General features: G+C 48.1%; 1 protein-coding gene across 2 annotated transcripts in view; it reads left to right on the top strand.

Annotated features, from left to right (window-relative positions):
- Nucleotides 1-1186: 1186 nt before the first annotated feature.
- COPS5 (COP9 signalosome subunit 5) overlaps nucleotides 1187-17222 on the top strand; it is a 50564-nt gene continuing 34528 nt past the window's right edge. Inside the window, exon 1 of one of the 2 annotated variants that reach the window (XM_069731433.1) lies at nucleotides 1187-1356. Coding sequence is in view for 1 of the 2 variants with exons in the window: in XM_069731432.1 (XP_069587533.1) it covers nucleotides 12557-12696 (140 nt within the window). In the remaining variant the exon portion in view is untranslated. Of the gene's footprint in view, nucleotides 1357-12524; nucleotides 12697-17222 lie in introns of those variants that run through there. The other variant, XM_069731432.1, reaches the window with a different exon arrangement.

Raw genomic sequence — 17222 nt, 5'->3', positions numbered from 1 at the left:
CCACTTAGTCCTCCATACAGTATTATGGGCACCATATAGCCCTCCATACAGTATTATGGGCACCACATAGCCCTACATACTTTATTATGGGCAGAACATAGTCCTCCATACAGTATTATGGGGGCCACTTAATCCTCCATACAGTATTATGGGCGCCACATAAGGGCACCACATAGTCCTCCATACAGTATTATGGGCACAACATAGTCCTCCATACACCAAAACATAAGACTAAAAGGAGTGAACCGAAAACCACTAAAAATAATGAAGGAAATAAATTTTGTTAGAAAATCACATTTAAAATCAGACTAAACACAGAATGCATAAATGTAGAAAACAATGGAGGAGACATGAAGGTAGGCAAAGGAGAGATCAGAGTAAGACCTGGGGAAGCAGGATAAAAAGATCACAGTGGAAGTGCAGGCAGGCAGCACCTAGTGGCAGACACTGTGAATAATTGTAGGATATAACCTATATACCGATAGAGTAGGCTGCCATCATAAAAAACACCTGCTCACCCATGGTGAGTCTGGATCGCTAAAGCCCTCCTTGCGGCCCCTGATGAGGGTTTCGCGTGGTTGCTTTCTCAAAGGGGAGTGGAAGCTTGAGGGATGCACTAGGTGGCGCTGTTCACCTATACACCAGTGTGTGTGAATGCAGTGTAACATATACAATACATAGTGAGTACTCAGGATTGTCACTAGGTGGCGCTGTTCACCTATACACCAGTGTGTGTGAATGCAGTGTAACATATACAATACATAGTGAGTACTCAGGATTGTCACTAGGTGGCGCTGTTCACCAATACACCAGCAGTGTAACATTACAATACATAGTGAGTACTCAGTATGGTCACTAGGTGGCGCTGTTCTCCTATACACCAGTTCCTGCAGTGTACGATATACAATACACAGCGAGTAATCAGGATTGTCACTAGGTGGCGCTGTTCTCACAATTGCTTCTATTAGTGGCGTCACGGCTCATACCACTATATAACAAGGGGTAGTAATACTGGTAAACGCTGTTTTAAATCTGTCAGCAAGTCTATTACATTGTCTAGCTACATCATGCTTCTGTTCTTCACAGTGTAGTGTGGTATCCATAGCCATACCGAATGGAATAAAGCATTCGGGTTATGCTAGAATCCCCCTACATATTTGGTGTCCTGCTCCGGTAACAGACATGCGCACTAGCGGGTGCTTTCGCCTCCGGTAAGATGGCGGCCGGCGGTAGTGTGGCCCAGAAGACTTGGGAGCTGTCCAATAACATGCAGGAGGTGCAGAGCATTGATGAGATCTACAAGTACGACAAGAAGCAGCAGCAGGAGATCCTGGCCGCCAAGCCGTGGACTAAGGAGTGAGTGCGGGCACCGATGAGGGCGGAGGATGGCGGCTGCTGTCTGAGAGCCTGGGTAGGGGGTCGGGATATTGTATGGTGGCAGGGGTTTCTATAGTGGCAGGGGTTGCTTCAGTGATGGGTGGCAGGGGTTTCTATAGTGGCATGCGTTGCTACGGTGACGGGTGGCAGGGGTTGCTACGGTGACGGGTGGCAAGGGTTGCTACGGTGATGGGTGGCAGGGGTTTCTATAGTGGCAGGGGTTGGTACGGTGCCAGGTGTTTCTGTAGTGGTGGGTTGCTATGGTGACGGGTGGGCAGTGACCACGGACTCCACGAGATGCCCCCTGCCTGCACTGCTGTCTGTGTGGAGGGGGCATCACTTCCTGTGTCTGGTCAGTGCCCCCGTCCGGCTGCCCCCTGTCACATCCACCTTTCTGGTCAGATCCACTTTGGCCGTGGCTGGCTTTGACGTGGACGCCCCTATCCCCGCACAGGGAGGTCTGTGGCCCTAGGGGTACTGTTGTGAATTCTGTTGTCGGGCTCCCTCCTGTGGTCATGAATGGTACTTCGGCTGGTTCTGTCCATGGACTTCCTCTGGTGGGTGTTTCTGAGTTTCCTTCCACAGGTGACGAGGTTAATTCGTTAGCTGGCTGCTCTATTTAACTCCACTTAGATCTTTGCTCCATGCCACCTGTCAATGTTCCAGTATTGGTCTAGTTCACTCCTGGATCGTTCTTGTGACCTGTCTTCCCAGCAGAAGCCAAGTTCCAGCTTGTATTTCTTTGGTTTGCTATTTTTCTGTCCAGCTTGCTATTTTTATTGTTGTCTTGCTTGCTGGAAGCTCTGGGACACAGAGGGAGCGCCTCCGCACCGTGCGGAGGGTCTTTTTTGCGCCCTCTGCGTGGTCTTTTTGTAGGTTTTTGTGCTGACCGCAAAGTAACCTTTCCTATCCTCGGTCTGTTCAGTAAGTCGGGCCTCACTTTGCTAAATCTGTTTCATCTCTGTGTTTTTATTTTCATCTTTACTCACAGTCATTATATGTGGGGGGCTGCCTTTTCCTTTGGGGAATTTCTCTGAGGCAAGGTAGGCTTTATTTTTCTATCTTCAGGGCTAGCTAGTTCCTTAGGCTGTGCCGAGTTGCATAGGGAGCGTTAGGCGCAATCCACGGCTATTTCTAGTGTGTTTGATAGGATTAGGGATTGCGGTTAGCAGAGTTCCCACGTCCCAGAGCTCGTCCTTTATTATCAGTAACTATCAGGTCATTCCGTGTGCTCTTAACCACCAGGTCCATTATTGTCCTGACCACCAGGTCATAACAGTTCTCACACAAGCTGCAGGGGGCAACATGGTAGAGGTGCAGAAATCCGAAGTGGCGTTGGACAGAGGGGTTTTACGACAAGGTTGTGGAATGATTTCGCAATGACCACTGACACGACAGGGACAGCTGCATCGATTCAAAGTGACAGGAGACAGCATTTGTGCAGTATGGTTACAAACTACTTTTCCGCCCTTATCGATGTTCTCTCTCTCAGGTCATTCCCCTTTGATTACTGGGCATCTAAACTAGACACCTGGCTTGAATTGCCAGAATATGGATTACAGAACCTCGATTGCCCTGCTGTCAGTGTGCTTTCAGAAAGAGTGTTCAGTGCTGCTGGTTCAATACTGACCGAAAAAAGGACACGTCTGGCTACCAAAAATGTTGATGATCTAACCTTCATTTAAATTAACCAATCATGGATTTCACATTCTTTTGCCCCACCTTCCCCTGCTGACGCGTAGCTTGCCTGAAAAATGACTTGCTTTTGGGGGGAGACACAGAACCCCAACTCTGGCCCTGTGGTATAACACAACACTATGAACGTGGAAGAAAGTGTCTGCCTGATATACGACGCACTAGCAGTACAGCTGAATATACACTGTGTGAGAATTTGAATCTCCATTTTTGGGGGGGAGACACTGAACCCTAAGTCTGGCCCTGTGGGATAACATAACACTATGAACGTGGAAGAAAGTGTCTGCCTGATATACGACGCACTAGCAGTACAGCTGAATATACACTGTGTGAGAATTTGAATCTCCATTTTTTGGGGGGGAGACACAGAAGCACAACTCTCGCCCAGTGGTATAACAGTAAACTATGAACGTGGCAGAAACTGGCTGCCTGATATATACGACACACTAGCAGTACAGCAGAATATACACTGTGCGCGAATTTTAATCTCCCTTTTTTTTTGGGGGGGGGGGACACAGAACCACAACTCTGGCCCAGTGGTATAACAGTAAACTATGAACGTGGCGGAAAGTGGCTGCCTGATATATACGACACACTAGCAGTACAGCAGAATATACACTGTGTGCGAATTTTAATCTCTCTTTTTTTTGGGGGGGGGAGACACAGAACCACAACTCTGGCCCAGTGGTATAACAGTAAACTATGAACGTGCCAGAAAGTGGCTGCCTGATATATACGACACACTAGCAGTACAGCAGAATATACACTGTGTGCGAATTTTAATCTCCCTTTTTTTTTGGGGGGGGGGGGGGTGACACAGAACCACAACTCTGGCCCAGTGGTATAACAGTAAACTATGAACGTGGCGGAAAGTGGCTGCCTGATATATACGACACACTAGCAGTACAGCAGAATATACACTGTGTGCGAATTTTAATCTCCCTTTTTTTTGGGGGGGAGACACAGAAGCACAACTCTGCCCCGGTGGTATAACAGTAAACTATGAACGTGGCAGAAAGTGGCTGCCTGATATATATGACACACTAGCAGTACAGCAGAATATACACTGTGTGTGAATTTTAATCTCCCTTTTTTTGGGGGGGAGACACAGAACCACAACTCTGGCCCAGTGGTATAACAGTAAACTATGAACGTGGCAGAAAGTGGCTGCCTGATATACACGACACACTAGCAGTACAGCAGAATATACACTGTGTGCGAATTTTAATCTCCCTTTTTTTTGGGGGGGGGAGACACAGAACCACAACTCTGGCCCAGTGGTATAACAGTAAACTATGAACGTGGCAGAAAGTGGCTGCCTGATATATACGACACACTAGCAGTACAGCAGAACATACACTGTGTGCGAATTTTAATCTCCCTTTTTTGGAGGGGGGGAGACACAGAACCACAACTCTGGCCCAGTGGTATAACAGTAAACGATGAACGTGGCAGAAAGTGGCTGCCTGATATATACGACACACTAGCAGTACAGCAGAATATACACTGTGTGCGAATTTTAATCTCTCTTTTTTTGGGGGGGGGAGACACAGAAGCACAACTCTGGCCCAGTGGTATAACAGTAAACTATGAACGTGCCAGAAAGTGGCTGCCTGATGTATACGACACACTAGCAGTACAGCAGAATATACACTGTGTGCGAATTTTAATCTCCCTTTTTTTTGGGGGGGAGACACAGAAGCACAACTCTGCCCCGGTGGTATAACAGTAAACTATGAACGTGGCAGAAAGTGGCTGCCTGATATATATGACACACTAGCAGTACAGAATATACACTGTGTGCGAATTTTAATCTCCCTTTTTTTGGGGGGGAGACACAGAACCACAACTCTGGCCCAGTGGTATAACAGTAAACTATGAACGTGGCAGAAAGTGGCTGCCTGATATACACGACACACTAGCAGTACAGCAGAATATACACTGTGTGCGAATTTTAATCTCCCTTTTTTTTGGAGGGGGGGGAGACACAGAACCACAACTCTGGCCCAGTGGTATAACAGTAAACTATGAACGTGGCAGAAAGTGGCTGCCTGATATATACAACACACTAGCAGTACAGCAGAACATACACTGTGTGCGAATTTTAATCTCCCTTTTTTGGAGGGGGGGAGACACAGAACCACAACTCTGGCCCAGTGGTATAACAGTAAACTATGAACGTGGCAGAAAGTGGCTGCCTGATATATACGACACACTAGAAGTACAGCAGAATATACACTGTGTGCGAATTTTAATCTCCCTTTTTTTTGGGGGGAGGGGGGGGAGACACAGAACCACAACTCTGGCCCAGTGGTATAACAGTAAACGATGAACGTGGCAGAAAGTGGCTGCCTGATATATACGACACACTAGCAGTACAGCAGAATATACACTGTGTGCGAATTTTAATCTCCCTTTTTTTTTTGGGGGGGGGGGGGGGAGACACAGAACCACAACTCTGGCCCAGTGGTATAACACAACACTATGAACGTGCCAGAAAGTGGCTGGAATTATTTAAAAAAAAAAAAACAAGCTCCCTACAATGAGCTCAGGACAAGTATGGCAGCAATAAAAAGGACTGCTTAACACAAAAATGTGGACAAATAAACAAGATAGGTAACTGCAGAAAGGAGCAACAGGAATTTTTCTTTTAATAAAGCAGTTGGTTTGCACAGCACCGTGCACACAGCTATGCAGCTGCTGCACTAAAATACGACCTCAACTGTCCCTGCACAAAAAGGTGGTGTGGAACAGTGAAAATCGCTCCAGCACAAGCGGTTTGGGGGTTTATATTTCCTCCCTAACTCTGTCCCTGCTTCTGACTAACTGCAGCAACACCTCACCCTATGCTCAGATCAGCAGAAGTAAGATGGCGGTCGGCGTGCACGCCCCTTTATACCCCCTGTGACGCCACAGACAGCAAGCCAATCACTGCCATGCCCTTCTCAAAGATGGTGGGGACCGAGACCTATGTCATCACGCTGCCCACATTCTGCGTCCTCCTTCATTGGATGAAAAACGGCGGTAACAGTGTCATATGAAACGCGACTTTGGAGCTCTGATCGTGTACCGCATGGCTGATCCCACTGTAGGATCGGTTCGGGTTTCATGAAACCTGACTTTGCCTAAAAGTCGCCGATTTATGAAAATGACCAATCCGTTTCGCTCAACCCTAGTGATAACTATTGTAAATTCTACAATAGCTCAGAAACCAGACAGTATAGTCCTCCATACAGTATAATGGGTAGCACATCGTCCCCCATACTGATTAATGAGCCCCATATATTGCTCCATAAAGAATAATGGGCGCCATATACTGATCCATACAGTATTATGGGCACCACCTAGTCCTTCATATAGCATATGGGCAGCACATAGTCCTCCATTCTTTATTATGGGCACCACATAGTACTCCATACAGTATAATGGGCACCACATAGTTCTCCATCTATATATATAAGGCATCGTGATTACTCGCTAATCCCGCCCCCTGCTCAGTAGCTCCGCCCCCACCACATCACCACAGTAGCTCCGGCCCCCCACATCACACATAATCCCGCCCCCCACCACATTACCACACACAATCCGCACCACATACAATCCCACCCCCCACCACATCACCACACATAATCCCACCCCACCAGCACATCACCACACATAATCCCGCTCCCCCACCACATTACAACAGACAATCCCCCTAACCCATCACATTACCACACATAATCCCGCCCCACACCACATTACCATACATAATTCCGCCCCCACAACATTACCAGACATAATCCCGCCCCCCACCACATCACCACACATAATCCCGCCTCCCCACCACATCACAACATATAATCCCACCACATTACCACACAAAATCCCGCCCCCCACCACATCACCACACATAATCCCGCCCCCACCACATCACCACACATAATCCCGCCCCCCCACATCACCACACATAATCCCACTTCCCCACCCCATTACCATACATAATCCCGCCACCCATTACCTCACCACACATAATCCAGCCCCCCACCCCATTACCACACATAATCCCGCCCCCCCACCACATAACCACACATAATCCCGCCCCCCACCACATCACCACACATAATCCCGCCCCCCCACCACATCACCACACATAATCCCGCCCCCCACCACATCACCACACATAATCCCGCCCCCCCACCACATCACCACACATAATCTCGCCCCCCCACCACAACACCACAGATAATCCCGCCCCCCACCACATTATCACAGATAATCCCCCCCACCACATTACGATACATAATCCCACCACATTACCACACATAATCCCACCCCCCACCACATTAGCACACATAATCCCGCCCACATCACATTACCACAGATAATCCCGCCCCACCACCACATTACTACACATAATCCCCCCCACCACAATACCACAGGTAATCCCGCCCCCACCACATTACCACAGATAATCCCACCCCTCCACCACATTACCACACATAATCCCACCCCACCACATTACCACACATAATCCCCCCCACCACATCACCACACATAATCCCGCCCCCCACCTCATCACCACACATAATCCCGCCCCCCACCTCATCACCACACATAATCCCGCCCCCCACCACAACACCACAGGTAATTCCGCCCCCACCACAATACCACAGATAATCCCGCCCCCCCACCAAATTACCACACATAATCCTCCCCACCACCACATTACCACACGAGGCTCCGTCCCCACACATTACCACACGAGGCTCCGTCCCCACACATTACCACACGAGGCGCCGTCCCCACACATTACCACATGAGGCTCCGTCCCCACTCATTACCACACGATGCTCCATCCCCACACATTACCACACGAGTCTCCGTCCCCACACATTACCACACGATGCTCTGTCCCCACACATTACCACATGAGGCTCCATTCCCCCACATTACCACATGAGGCTCCGTCCCCGCACATTACCACACGAGGCTCCGTCCCCACACTTTACCACACGACGCTCCGTCCAACCACATTACCACACGAGGCTCCGTCCCCACACTTTACCACACGACACTCCGTCCAACCACATTACCACACGAAGCTCCGTCCCCGCACATTACCACACGAGGCTCCGTTCCCCCACATTACCACACGAGGCTCCGTCCCCACACATTACCACACGAGGCTCCTTCCTGACACATTACCACACGAGGCTGCGTCCCCACACATTACCACACGAGGCTCTGTCACCACACATTACCATACGAGGCTCCATCCTCATACATTAACACACGAGACTCCGTCCCTCCACATTACCACACAAGGCTTCGTCCCCACACATTACCACACGAGGCTCCGTTCCCCCACATTACCACACGAGGCTCCGTCCTCACACATTACCACACGAGGCTCCGTTCCCCCACATTACCACACGAGGCTCCGCTTGTTTTTTATTTTACACTGTGAATAAAATGTATTATTAGTATTATTCAGATTTTTAATGATTATTATTGTTATTAACTTAATTTTAAGTTAATTTACCACCTGCGTAAGCGCTATTGAATGTTGTCATTATTTACTTTAGTTTAATCACCAGCAGCGTTAATTAGATAGCAATGAGCGTGCCGAGGGTTAGCTGGCTGGAAACAGCTAGTACAGTATAATGGGCACGACATATTCCTCCATACTTTATTATGGGCACCACATAGTCCTCCATACTTTATTATGGGCACCACATAGTACTCCATACAGTATAATGGGCACCACATAGTACTCCATACAGTATAATGGGCACAACATAGTCCTCCATTCTTTATTATGGGCACCACATAGTCCTCCATACTTTATTATGGGCACCACATAGTCCTCCATACTTTATTATGGGCACCACATAGTACTCCATATAGTATAATGGGCACCATATAGTCCTCCATACTTTATTATGGGCACCACATAGTCCTCCATACTTTATTATGGGCACCACATAGTACTCCATACAGTAAAATGGGCACCACATAGTACTCCATACAGTATAATGGGCACAACATAGTCCTCCATTCTTTATTATGGGCACCACATAGTCCTCCATACTTTATTATGGGCACCACATAGTCCTCCATACTTTATTATGGGCACCACATAGTACTCCATACAGTATAATGGGCACCATATAGTCCTCCATACTTTATTATGGGCACCACATAGTCCTCCATACTTTATTATGGGCACCACATAGTCCTCCATACTTTATTATGGGCACCACATAGTCCTCCATACAGTATTATGGGCACCATATAGTCCTCCATTCTTTATTATGGGCACCACATAGTCCTCTGTAGTTTATTATGGGGCACCACATAGTACTCCATACTTTAATATGGGCACCACATAGTCCTCTATAGTTTATTATGGGCACAACATAGCCCTACATACTTTATTATGGTCAGAACATTATCCTCCATTCAGTATTATCGGCACCACATAGTCCTCCATACAGTATTATGGGCACAACATAGCCCTACATACTTTAGAATGGGCAGAACATAGTCTTCCATACAGTAGTATGTGCACCACATAGTCTTTCATACAGTATTATGGGCACCACATAGTACTCTATACAGTATAATGGCACAACATAGTCCTCCATACTTTATTATGGGCACCACATAGTCCTCCATACAGTATTATGGGCACCATATAGTCCTCCATACTTTATTATGGGCACCACATAGTCCTCCATTCTTTATTATGGGCACCACATAGTCCTCTATAGTTTATTATGGGCACCACATAGTACTCTATACAGTATAATGGCACAACATAGTCCTCCATACTTTATTATGGGCACCACATAGTCCTCCATACAGTATTATGGGCACCACATAGCCCTCCATACAGTATTATGGTCACCACATAGTCCTCCATACAGTATAATGGGCGCCACTTAGTCCTCCATACAGTATTATGGGCACCACATAGTCCTCCATACAGTATTATGGGCACAACATAGCCCTACATACTTTATTATGGGCAGAACATAGTCCTCCATACAGTATTATGGGCACCACATAGTCCTCCATACTGTATTATGGGCACCACATAGTCCTCCATACAGTATTATGGGTGCCACTTAGTCCTCCATACAGTATTATGGGCACCACATAGTCCTCCATACAGTATTATGGGCACCACATAGCCCTACATACTTTATTATGGGCAGAACATTATCCTCCATTCAGTATTTTCGGCACCACATAGTCCTCCATACAGTATTATGGGCACCACATAGTCCTCCATACAGTATTATGGGCACAACATAGCCCTACATACTTTAGAATGGGCAGAACATAGTCCTCCATACAGTATTATGTGCACCACATAGTCCTCCATACAGTATTATGGGCACCACATAGTCCTCCATACAGTATTATGGGCACAACATAGCCCTACATACTTTATAATGGGCAGAACATAGTCTTCCATACAGTATTATGAGCGCCACTTAATCCTCCATACAGTACTATGGGCGCCACATAGTCCTCCATACAGTATTATGGGCACAACATAGTGCTACATACTTTATTATGGGCAGGACATAGTCCTCCATACAGTATTATGGGCAGAACATAGTCCTCCATACAGTATTATGGGCACCACATAGTCCTCCATACAGTATTATGGGCGCCACATAGTCCTCCATACAGTATTATGGGCGCCACTTAGTCCTACATACAGTATTATGGGCACCACATAGTCCTCCATACAGTATTATGGGCGCCATTTAGTCCTCCATACAGTATTATGGGCACCACATAGTCCTCTATACAGTATTGTGGGCACCACATAGTCCTCCATACAGTATTATAGGCACAACATAGCCCTACATACTTTATTATGGGCAGAACATAGTCCTCCATATAGTATTATGGGCGTCACTTAATCTTCCATACAGTATTATGGGCGCCGCATAGTCTTCCATACAGTATTATGGGCACCACATAGTCCTCCATACAGTATTATGGGCACAACATAGCCCTACATACTTTATTATGGGCAGAACATAGTCCTCTATACAGTATTATAGGTGCCACTTAATCCTCCATACAGTATTATGGGCGCCACATAAGGGCACCACATAGTCCTCCATACAGTATTATGGGCACAACATAGCCCTACATACTTTATTATGGGCAGAACATAGTCCTCCATACAGTATTATGGGCACCACATAGTCCTCCATACTGTATTATGGGCACCACATAGTCCTCCATACAGCATTATGGGCGCCACTTAGTCCTCCATACAGTATTATGGGCACCATATAGCCCTCCATACAGTATTATGGGCACCACATAGCCCTACATACTTTATAATGGGCAGAACATAGTCCTCCATACAGTATTATGGGGGCCACTTAATCCTCCATACAGTATTATGGGCGCCACATAAGGGCACCACATAGTCCTCCATACAGTATTATGGGCACAACATAGTCCTCCATACACCAAAACATAAGACTAAAAGGAGTGAACCGAAAACCACTAAAAATAATGAAGGAAATAAATTTTGTTAGAAAATCACATTTAAAATCAGACTAAACACAGAATGCATAAATGTAGAAAACAATGGAGGAGACATGAAGGTAGGCAAAGGAGAGATCAGAGTAAGACCTGGGGAAGCAGGATAAAAAGATCACAGTGGAAGTGCAGGCAGGCAGCACCTAGTGGCAGACACTGTGAATAATTGTAGGATATAACCTATATACCGATAGAGTAGGCTGCCATCATAAAAAACACCTGCTCACCCATGGTGAGTCTGGATCGCTAAAGCCCTCCTTGCGGCCCCTGATGAGGGTTTCGCGTGGTTGCTTTCTCAAAGGGGAGTGGAAGCTTGAGGGATGCACTAGGTGGCGCTGTTCACCTATACACCAGTGTGTGTGAATGCAGTGTAACATATACAATACATAGTGAGTACTCAGGATTGTCACTAGGTGGCGCTGTTCACCTATACACCAGTGTGTGTGAATGCAGTGTAACATATACAATACATAGTGAGTACTCAGGATTGTCACTAGGTGGCGCTGTTCACCAATACACCAGCAGTGTAACATTACAATACATAGTGAGTACTCAGTATGGTCACTAGGTGGCGCTGTTCTCCTATACACCAGTTCCTGCAGTGTACGATATACAATACACAGCGAGTAATCAGGATTGTCACTAGGTGGCGCTGTTCTCACAATTGCTTCTATTAGTGGCGTCACGGCTCATACCACTATATAACAAGGGGTAGTAATACTGGTAAACGCTGTTTTAAATCTGTCAGCAAGTCTATTACATTGTCTAGCTACATCATGCTTCTGTTCTTCACAGTGTAGTGTGGTATCCATAGCCATACCGAATGGAATAAAGCATTCGGGTTATGCTAGAATCCCCCTACATATTTGGTGTCCTGCTCCGGTAACAGACATGCGCACTAGCGGGTGCTTTCGCCTCCGGTAAGATGGCGGCCGGCGGTAGTGTGGCCCAGAAGACTTGGGAGCTGTCCAATAACATGCAGGAGGTGCAGAGCATTGATGAGATCTACAAGTACGACAAGAAGCAGCAGCAGGAGATCCTGGCCGCCAAGCCGTGGACTAAGGAGTGAGTGCGGGCACCGATGAGGGCGGAGGATGGCGGCTGCTGTCTGAGAGCCTGGGTAGGGGGTCGGGATATTGTATGGTGGCAGGGGTTTCTATAGTGGCAGGGGTTGCTTCAGTGATGGGTGGCAGGGGTTTCTATAGTGGCATGCGTTGCTACGGTGACGGGTGGCAGGGGTTGCTACGGTGACGGGTGGCAAGGGTTGCTACGGTGATGGGTGGCAGGGGTTTCTATAGTGGCAGGGGTTGGTACGGTGCCAGGTGTTTCTGTAGTGGTGGGTTGCTATGGTGACGGGTGGGCAGTGACCACGGACTCCACGAGATGCCCCCTGCCTGCACTGCTGTCTGTGTGGAGGGGGCATCACTTCCTGTGTCTGGTCAGTGCCCCCGTCCGGCTGCCCCCTGTCACATCCACCTTTCTGGTCAGATCCACTTTGGCCGTGGCTGGCTTTGACGTGGACGCCCCTATCCCCGCACAGGGAGGTCTGTGGCCCTAGGGCGTTTAACCCTTGGAGTTGCAGCCATTTTTGGGTTTTCGTTTCTTCCTCCCCTTCTTCCAGTAGACCTTTGTTGGCTTTGAGTTGTAGTCTGACGCCGTCCATATAATGCAGCGCAAAGCAGCAAACAAAATTCCCAAGTGAGGTGAAAAAAAAAAAGTCCACGTTTGGTTGTTTTAACGGCGTTCATTGTGCTGGAAATAGGATTCTTCAGGTCTGTGTGAGCCCAGCAATAGTGGTGGATAATAATAATTATTATTTTAGTGTCTTAGAAAAGCCTAAACTTTTATTAGTGTTAAATTTGTCTTTTTTTGAAGCTCCAGCGTTGCCTTTTTCATTGCAGTATGATCAGTGCACCTCATATTATACCCGCCATCCTCCGCTCTCCCCGTCACCACTCCGATCCCACGCCGCCATCTTGTCACCTCAACTTATAAGTGACCGTGATAGTCACAAGCGCTCAGTGTCAGTCTATGACCTACATTGGGGAATGATTTCCGCCTCTCCCAGCAAACACTGGGCATCCTGGTCACAGCCTGCGGGAGACCAACATGAGCTGCACTGATGAGATAAAGATGGCGGCTGCTCAGTATGAGATTGAGGACAAATCACTTGCATTAGTGGCACCACTCAAGCGCTGAAATACAGGAAACGCTGCAGTGCTGCTCCAGTGTTTATTTTTTAAACAGGGATAATTGAAATTATTTTTATTGCAGTACGTAGTCAAAAATCATGTTTCCTATGTATTCCAGCCTGTGGCTAGGCTTCACAGGAGTGCCAGGGTGGCAACCCATTTCAGAGGGATGTGGCGATGGATCTCAGCAGTGACGGCCCCCTCCACATGTCCTCCATACTTCCTAAGTGCTGCCATCACAATTGACAGCGGTGTCTTAGAGGTTAAACTGTTGCAGTCAGAGCTAATGCCGATAATTGCACTGATTCTCGGCTGCTGTAACACGGACGACCTGAGCCGCTCCTTATAGTGATGGAGCACCAAAGCTTTAAAGGGGTTTTACCACCTAAGATATTTATCACATTTTTCAGCCCACCAAGGCCAGCCTCGCAGTGTGGCCACGGTCAGTATCTGTAAGCCTAAACCTGGAGTGGGTGATAAATACAGAAGTGGTGCATATGTTTCTGTTATACTTTTCCTCTGACTGTCCCACTCCTGTTTTTGGCTACAAATACTGAGGTAAAATACTGACCGTGTGAATGTGGCCTTAGCTGCTCATCTGCTGCAGACAGTGACCGCCGCTACTCTAGTAGTCTCTGCTGGAATCAGTAATTCTGACACCACATCCAGTAGTCACCTGACCTGGAGCCAATCAGACAGGTATCTGAAGGGATGGATGTTTCAGCAGAGACCATGTGTAGGAGCGCTGGGACAGCGAAGGTTCTCTCCTTGTGCCAAGTATTGCAAAGTGGTGGAAACCCCCTTCGGCTATGTGCACACGTTGCGGATTAGGCTTAGGAATTTCTGGTGCGGATTCTGCCTCTCCTGGCCGAAAACGCACCTGCAGATTTTTCGCGGTTTCTGTGCAGTTCCGCAGCGTTCTTTGTGCATTTTTGCTGCGGTTTTCTTGCGGATTTGCTGCAGTTTTTACCCCTGCGGTTTTCTGTAATGGAATGGGTACAAAAACGCTGCAGATTCACAAAAAAGTGACATGCTACTTCTTTTAAACCGTAGCATTTCTCCTTCGCCTCATTGGGGGACACAGGACTGTGGGTGTATGCTTCTGCCGCCAGGAGGCTGACACTAAGTAGACATAAAAAAAGTTAGCTCCTCCTCCGTCGTATACACCCTGACACTGGCTACCAGAGAATCCAGTTCTTGCTTAGTGTCTGAAGGAGGCACACCTCTGGGTCCCGGATCCTCGGACCCTTATTTCTTTCAACTTCATATGGATTGAGAGGGGCGACGGATCCTTTTGAGGGTCCGATCTCCCCAAACCAGCAACGGGCAAGCACGTGCGAGTATCTCCACGTATCCTTTCCCGCGACGTGGGATTGCACTCCGGACTTGGCCCTGACCACCCTAAGGTATTTAAGACCATAGGCTGTACAGGTGCTCTCTGATGTCCGTGTGATCCCCCTGATTTCTACACCTAGGTTCTGCTGTGGTGTTAGAGGGGCGGTGGACGGTCCCTCTCCTTTTCCCAAAGGTGGAAAATGGAGCTAGGGTTAACACAGAGTCATATTCTCTGCCCTCCCCCGCTAGCCCTCTTTTCTCAGAGGGTTCAGCTTGCAAAAATAGGGGATGGATAGGAAAGGGGCTCCTGATGCAAGCGATTTTTACCTCCTAGGCAGCTCCGGGCGTCCCTGCGCCGATCGGCGCCAGGTAATGAGCGGCTCCGCAGTCTCCCTTCAGCGCTGCGGCTCGTCCGGCGCTAGTCGGCGCCACGGCCTTTCAGGGGCTTCAGGCTCCGGCCTGGCGTCCCGGGTGCTCTTCCGGGTCATTCTGGCCTGGCTTCCATCCAGAACAGACCGCGCTGTGAGGCTCCGCCCCCTCCGGCGCGTTTACTTCCGGTCCGCCCTCTCCTCTCCATGCTGGGGAAAATCGAGGTCCCGGCTTCGGCCTACTACAGGCCGCTCCAACGCTGCAATCATGGCGTTTCCGCCCCCTGAAGACAGCTGGGGATCAAGGCGGCACATTTTGTGTTCGGTTCCACACTGCAACACAGGACTGGGGTAAGTGCTTCCCCCTCCAGCCTGACAGCTGAAGCACTGTTGTTTTCCCAGTCTAAAGCCCTGGGTATAGCTTTTACAGAATCACTATGTCTAGATAGGTCAAGTCTCACACGGTCCTATATACCGTTTGTGTAGCTTGCCGTGCTGCCCTCCCGTATGCCCAGAGCAATCGTCTCTGTGAGGTCTGCGACTCTGAACGCGCTCAGGAGCCCCCCCTCCCCCCCCCCCCCGCGAGTTCCCCAGCAATCTCTCCAGCTTCTGCCCGTCATGCAAAGGCTGGGACTTTTCCACCGGAATGGGTCACGTCCTTTTCGCTCTAACTGAAGCAATCAAGTCCGTTCAGACCCCGGCGGTCAGGGCCTGCAGCCCATCTGTCTCAGAGAAGGCCTCAGGGTCTCAAAAGCCTTCGGCCTGCAGGGCCGCGCTCAAACTAGACAGACGCATGGAAAGCGAGTTCGCACAGCGTCGCTCGGGCCGTCTGGGGCTTCGGCACCCTGGAGGTCCGTATCTCGCTCGCCTTCCTCAGTAGAGGCGGAGAAGTTGAGACAGACTATGAGTCAGAAGTTTCCCTTAACTTTGAGGCTCCGGGGTTTCAGGAGTCTGTCGATAGCCTGATTGAGACTGTCAATTCAGTCCCTGGGGTTAGTAGACGAACTCGCCTTACCCTCTGATCACAAGGTCTCATTTAAGCGGGCCAAACGGTCCCATAGGGTTTTTTCCTCTCTCCCCGAGTTTGAGGACCTGATTCGGAATCGGGAGCTCCCGGACAAGCTTTTTATCGGAGCAAAAAAAAAAAAAAACCTTGAAGGCTAGGTATCCCTTTGCTACTGAGTTATGTAGTAAATGGGCAGAAGATCCCTCAGTAGATCCCCCGGTGTCTCGTTTAGCCTCTAGCACTTTGCTATCTCTCTCTAATGGCTTGTCCATTAAGGATCCTACGGATCGTCTTATAGAGAGCTTAACTAGTTCCATTTTTTGAGGCTTCAAGTTCAGCATTTTTTCCCTCTTTTGCAGCAACTTGGGTTACTAAGGCTATATTGTCTTGGTCAGTCTTTAACCCCTTCATGACCCAGCCTATTTTGACCTTAAAGACCTTGCCGTTTTTTGCAATTCTGACCAGTGTCCCTTTATGAGGTAATAACTCAGGAACGCTTCAACGGATCCTAGCGGTTCTGATATTTTTTTCGTGACATATTGGGCTTCATGTTAGTGGTAAATTTAGGTCAATAAATTATGCGTTTGTGATAAAAACGGAAATTTGGCGAAAATTTCGCAATTTTCACATTTTGAATTTTTATTCTGTTAAACCAGAGAGATATGTGACACAAAATAGTTAATAAATAAC

The sequence above is a fragment of the Ranitomeya imitator genome, chromosome 6, assembly GCF_032444005.1.
Source record: "Ranitomeya imitator isolate aRanImi1 chromosome 6, aRanImi1.pri, whole genome shotgun sequence".
Taxonomy (NCBI): domain Eukaryota; kingdom Metazoa; phylum Chordata; class Amphibia; order Anura; family Dendrobatidae; genus Ranitomeya; species Ranitomeya imitator.
Note: the sequence above shows the minus strand (reverse complement) of the source record. Positions and strands in the feature narration are given on the sequence as shown.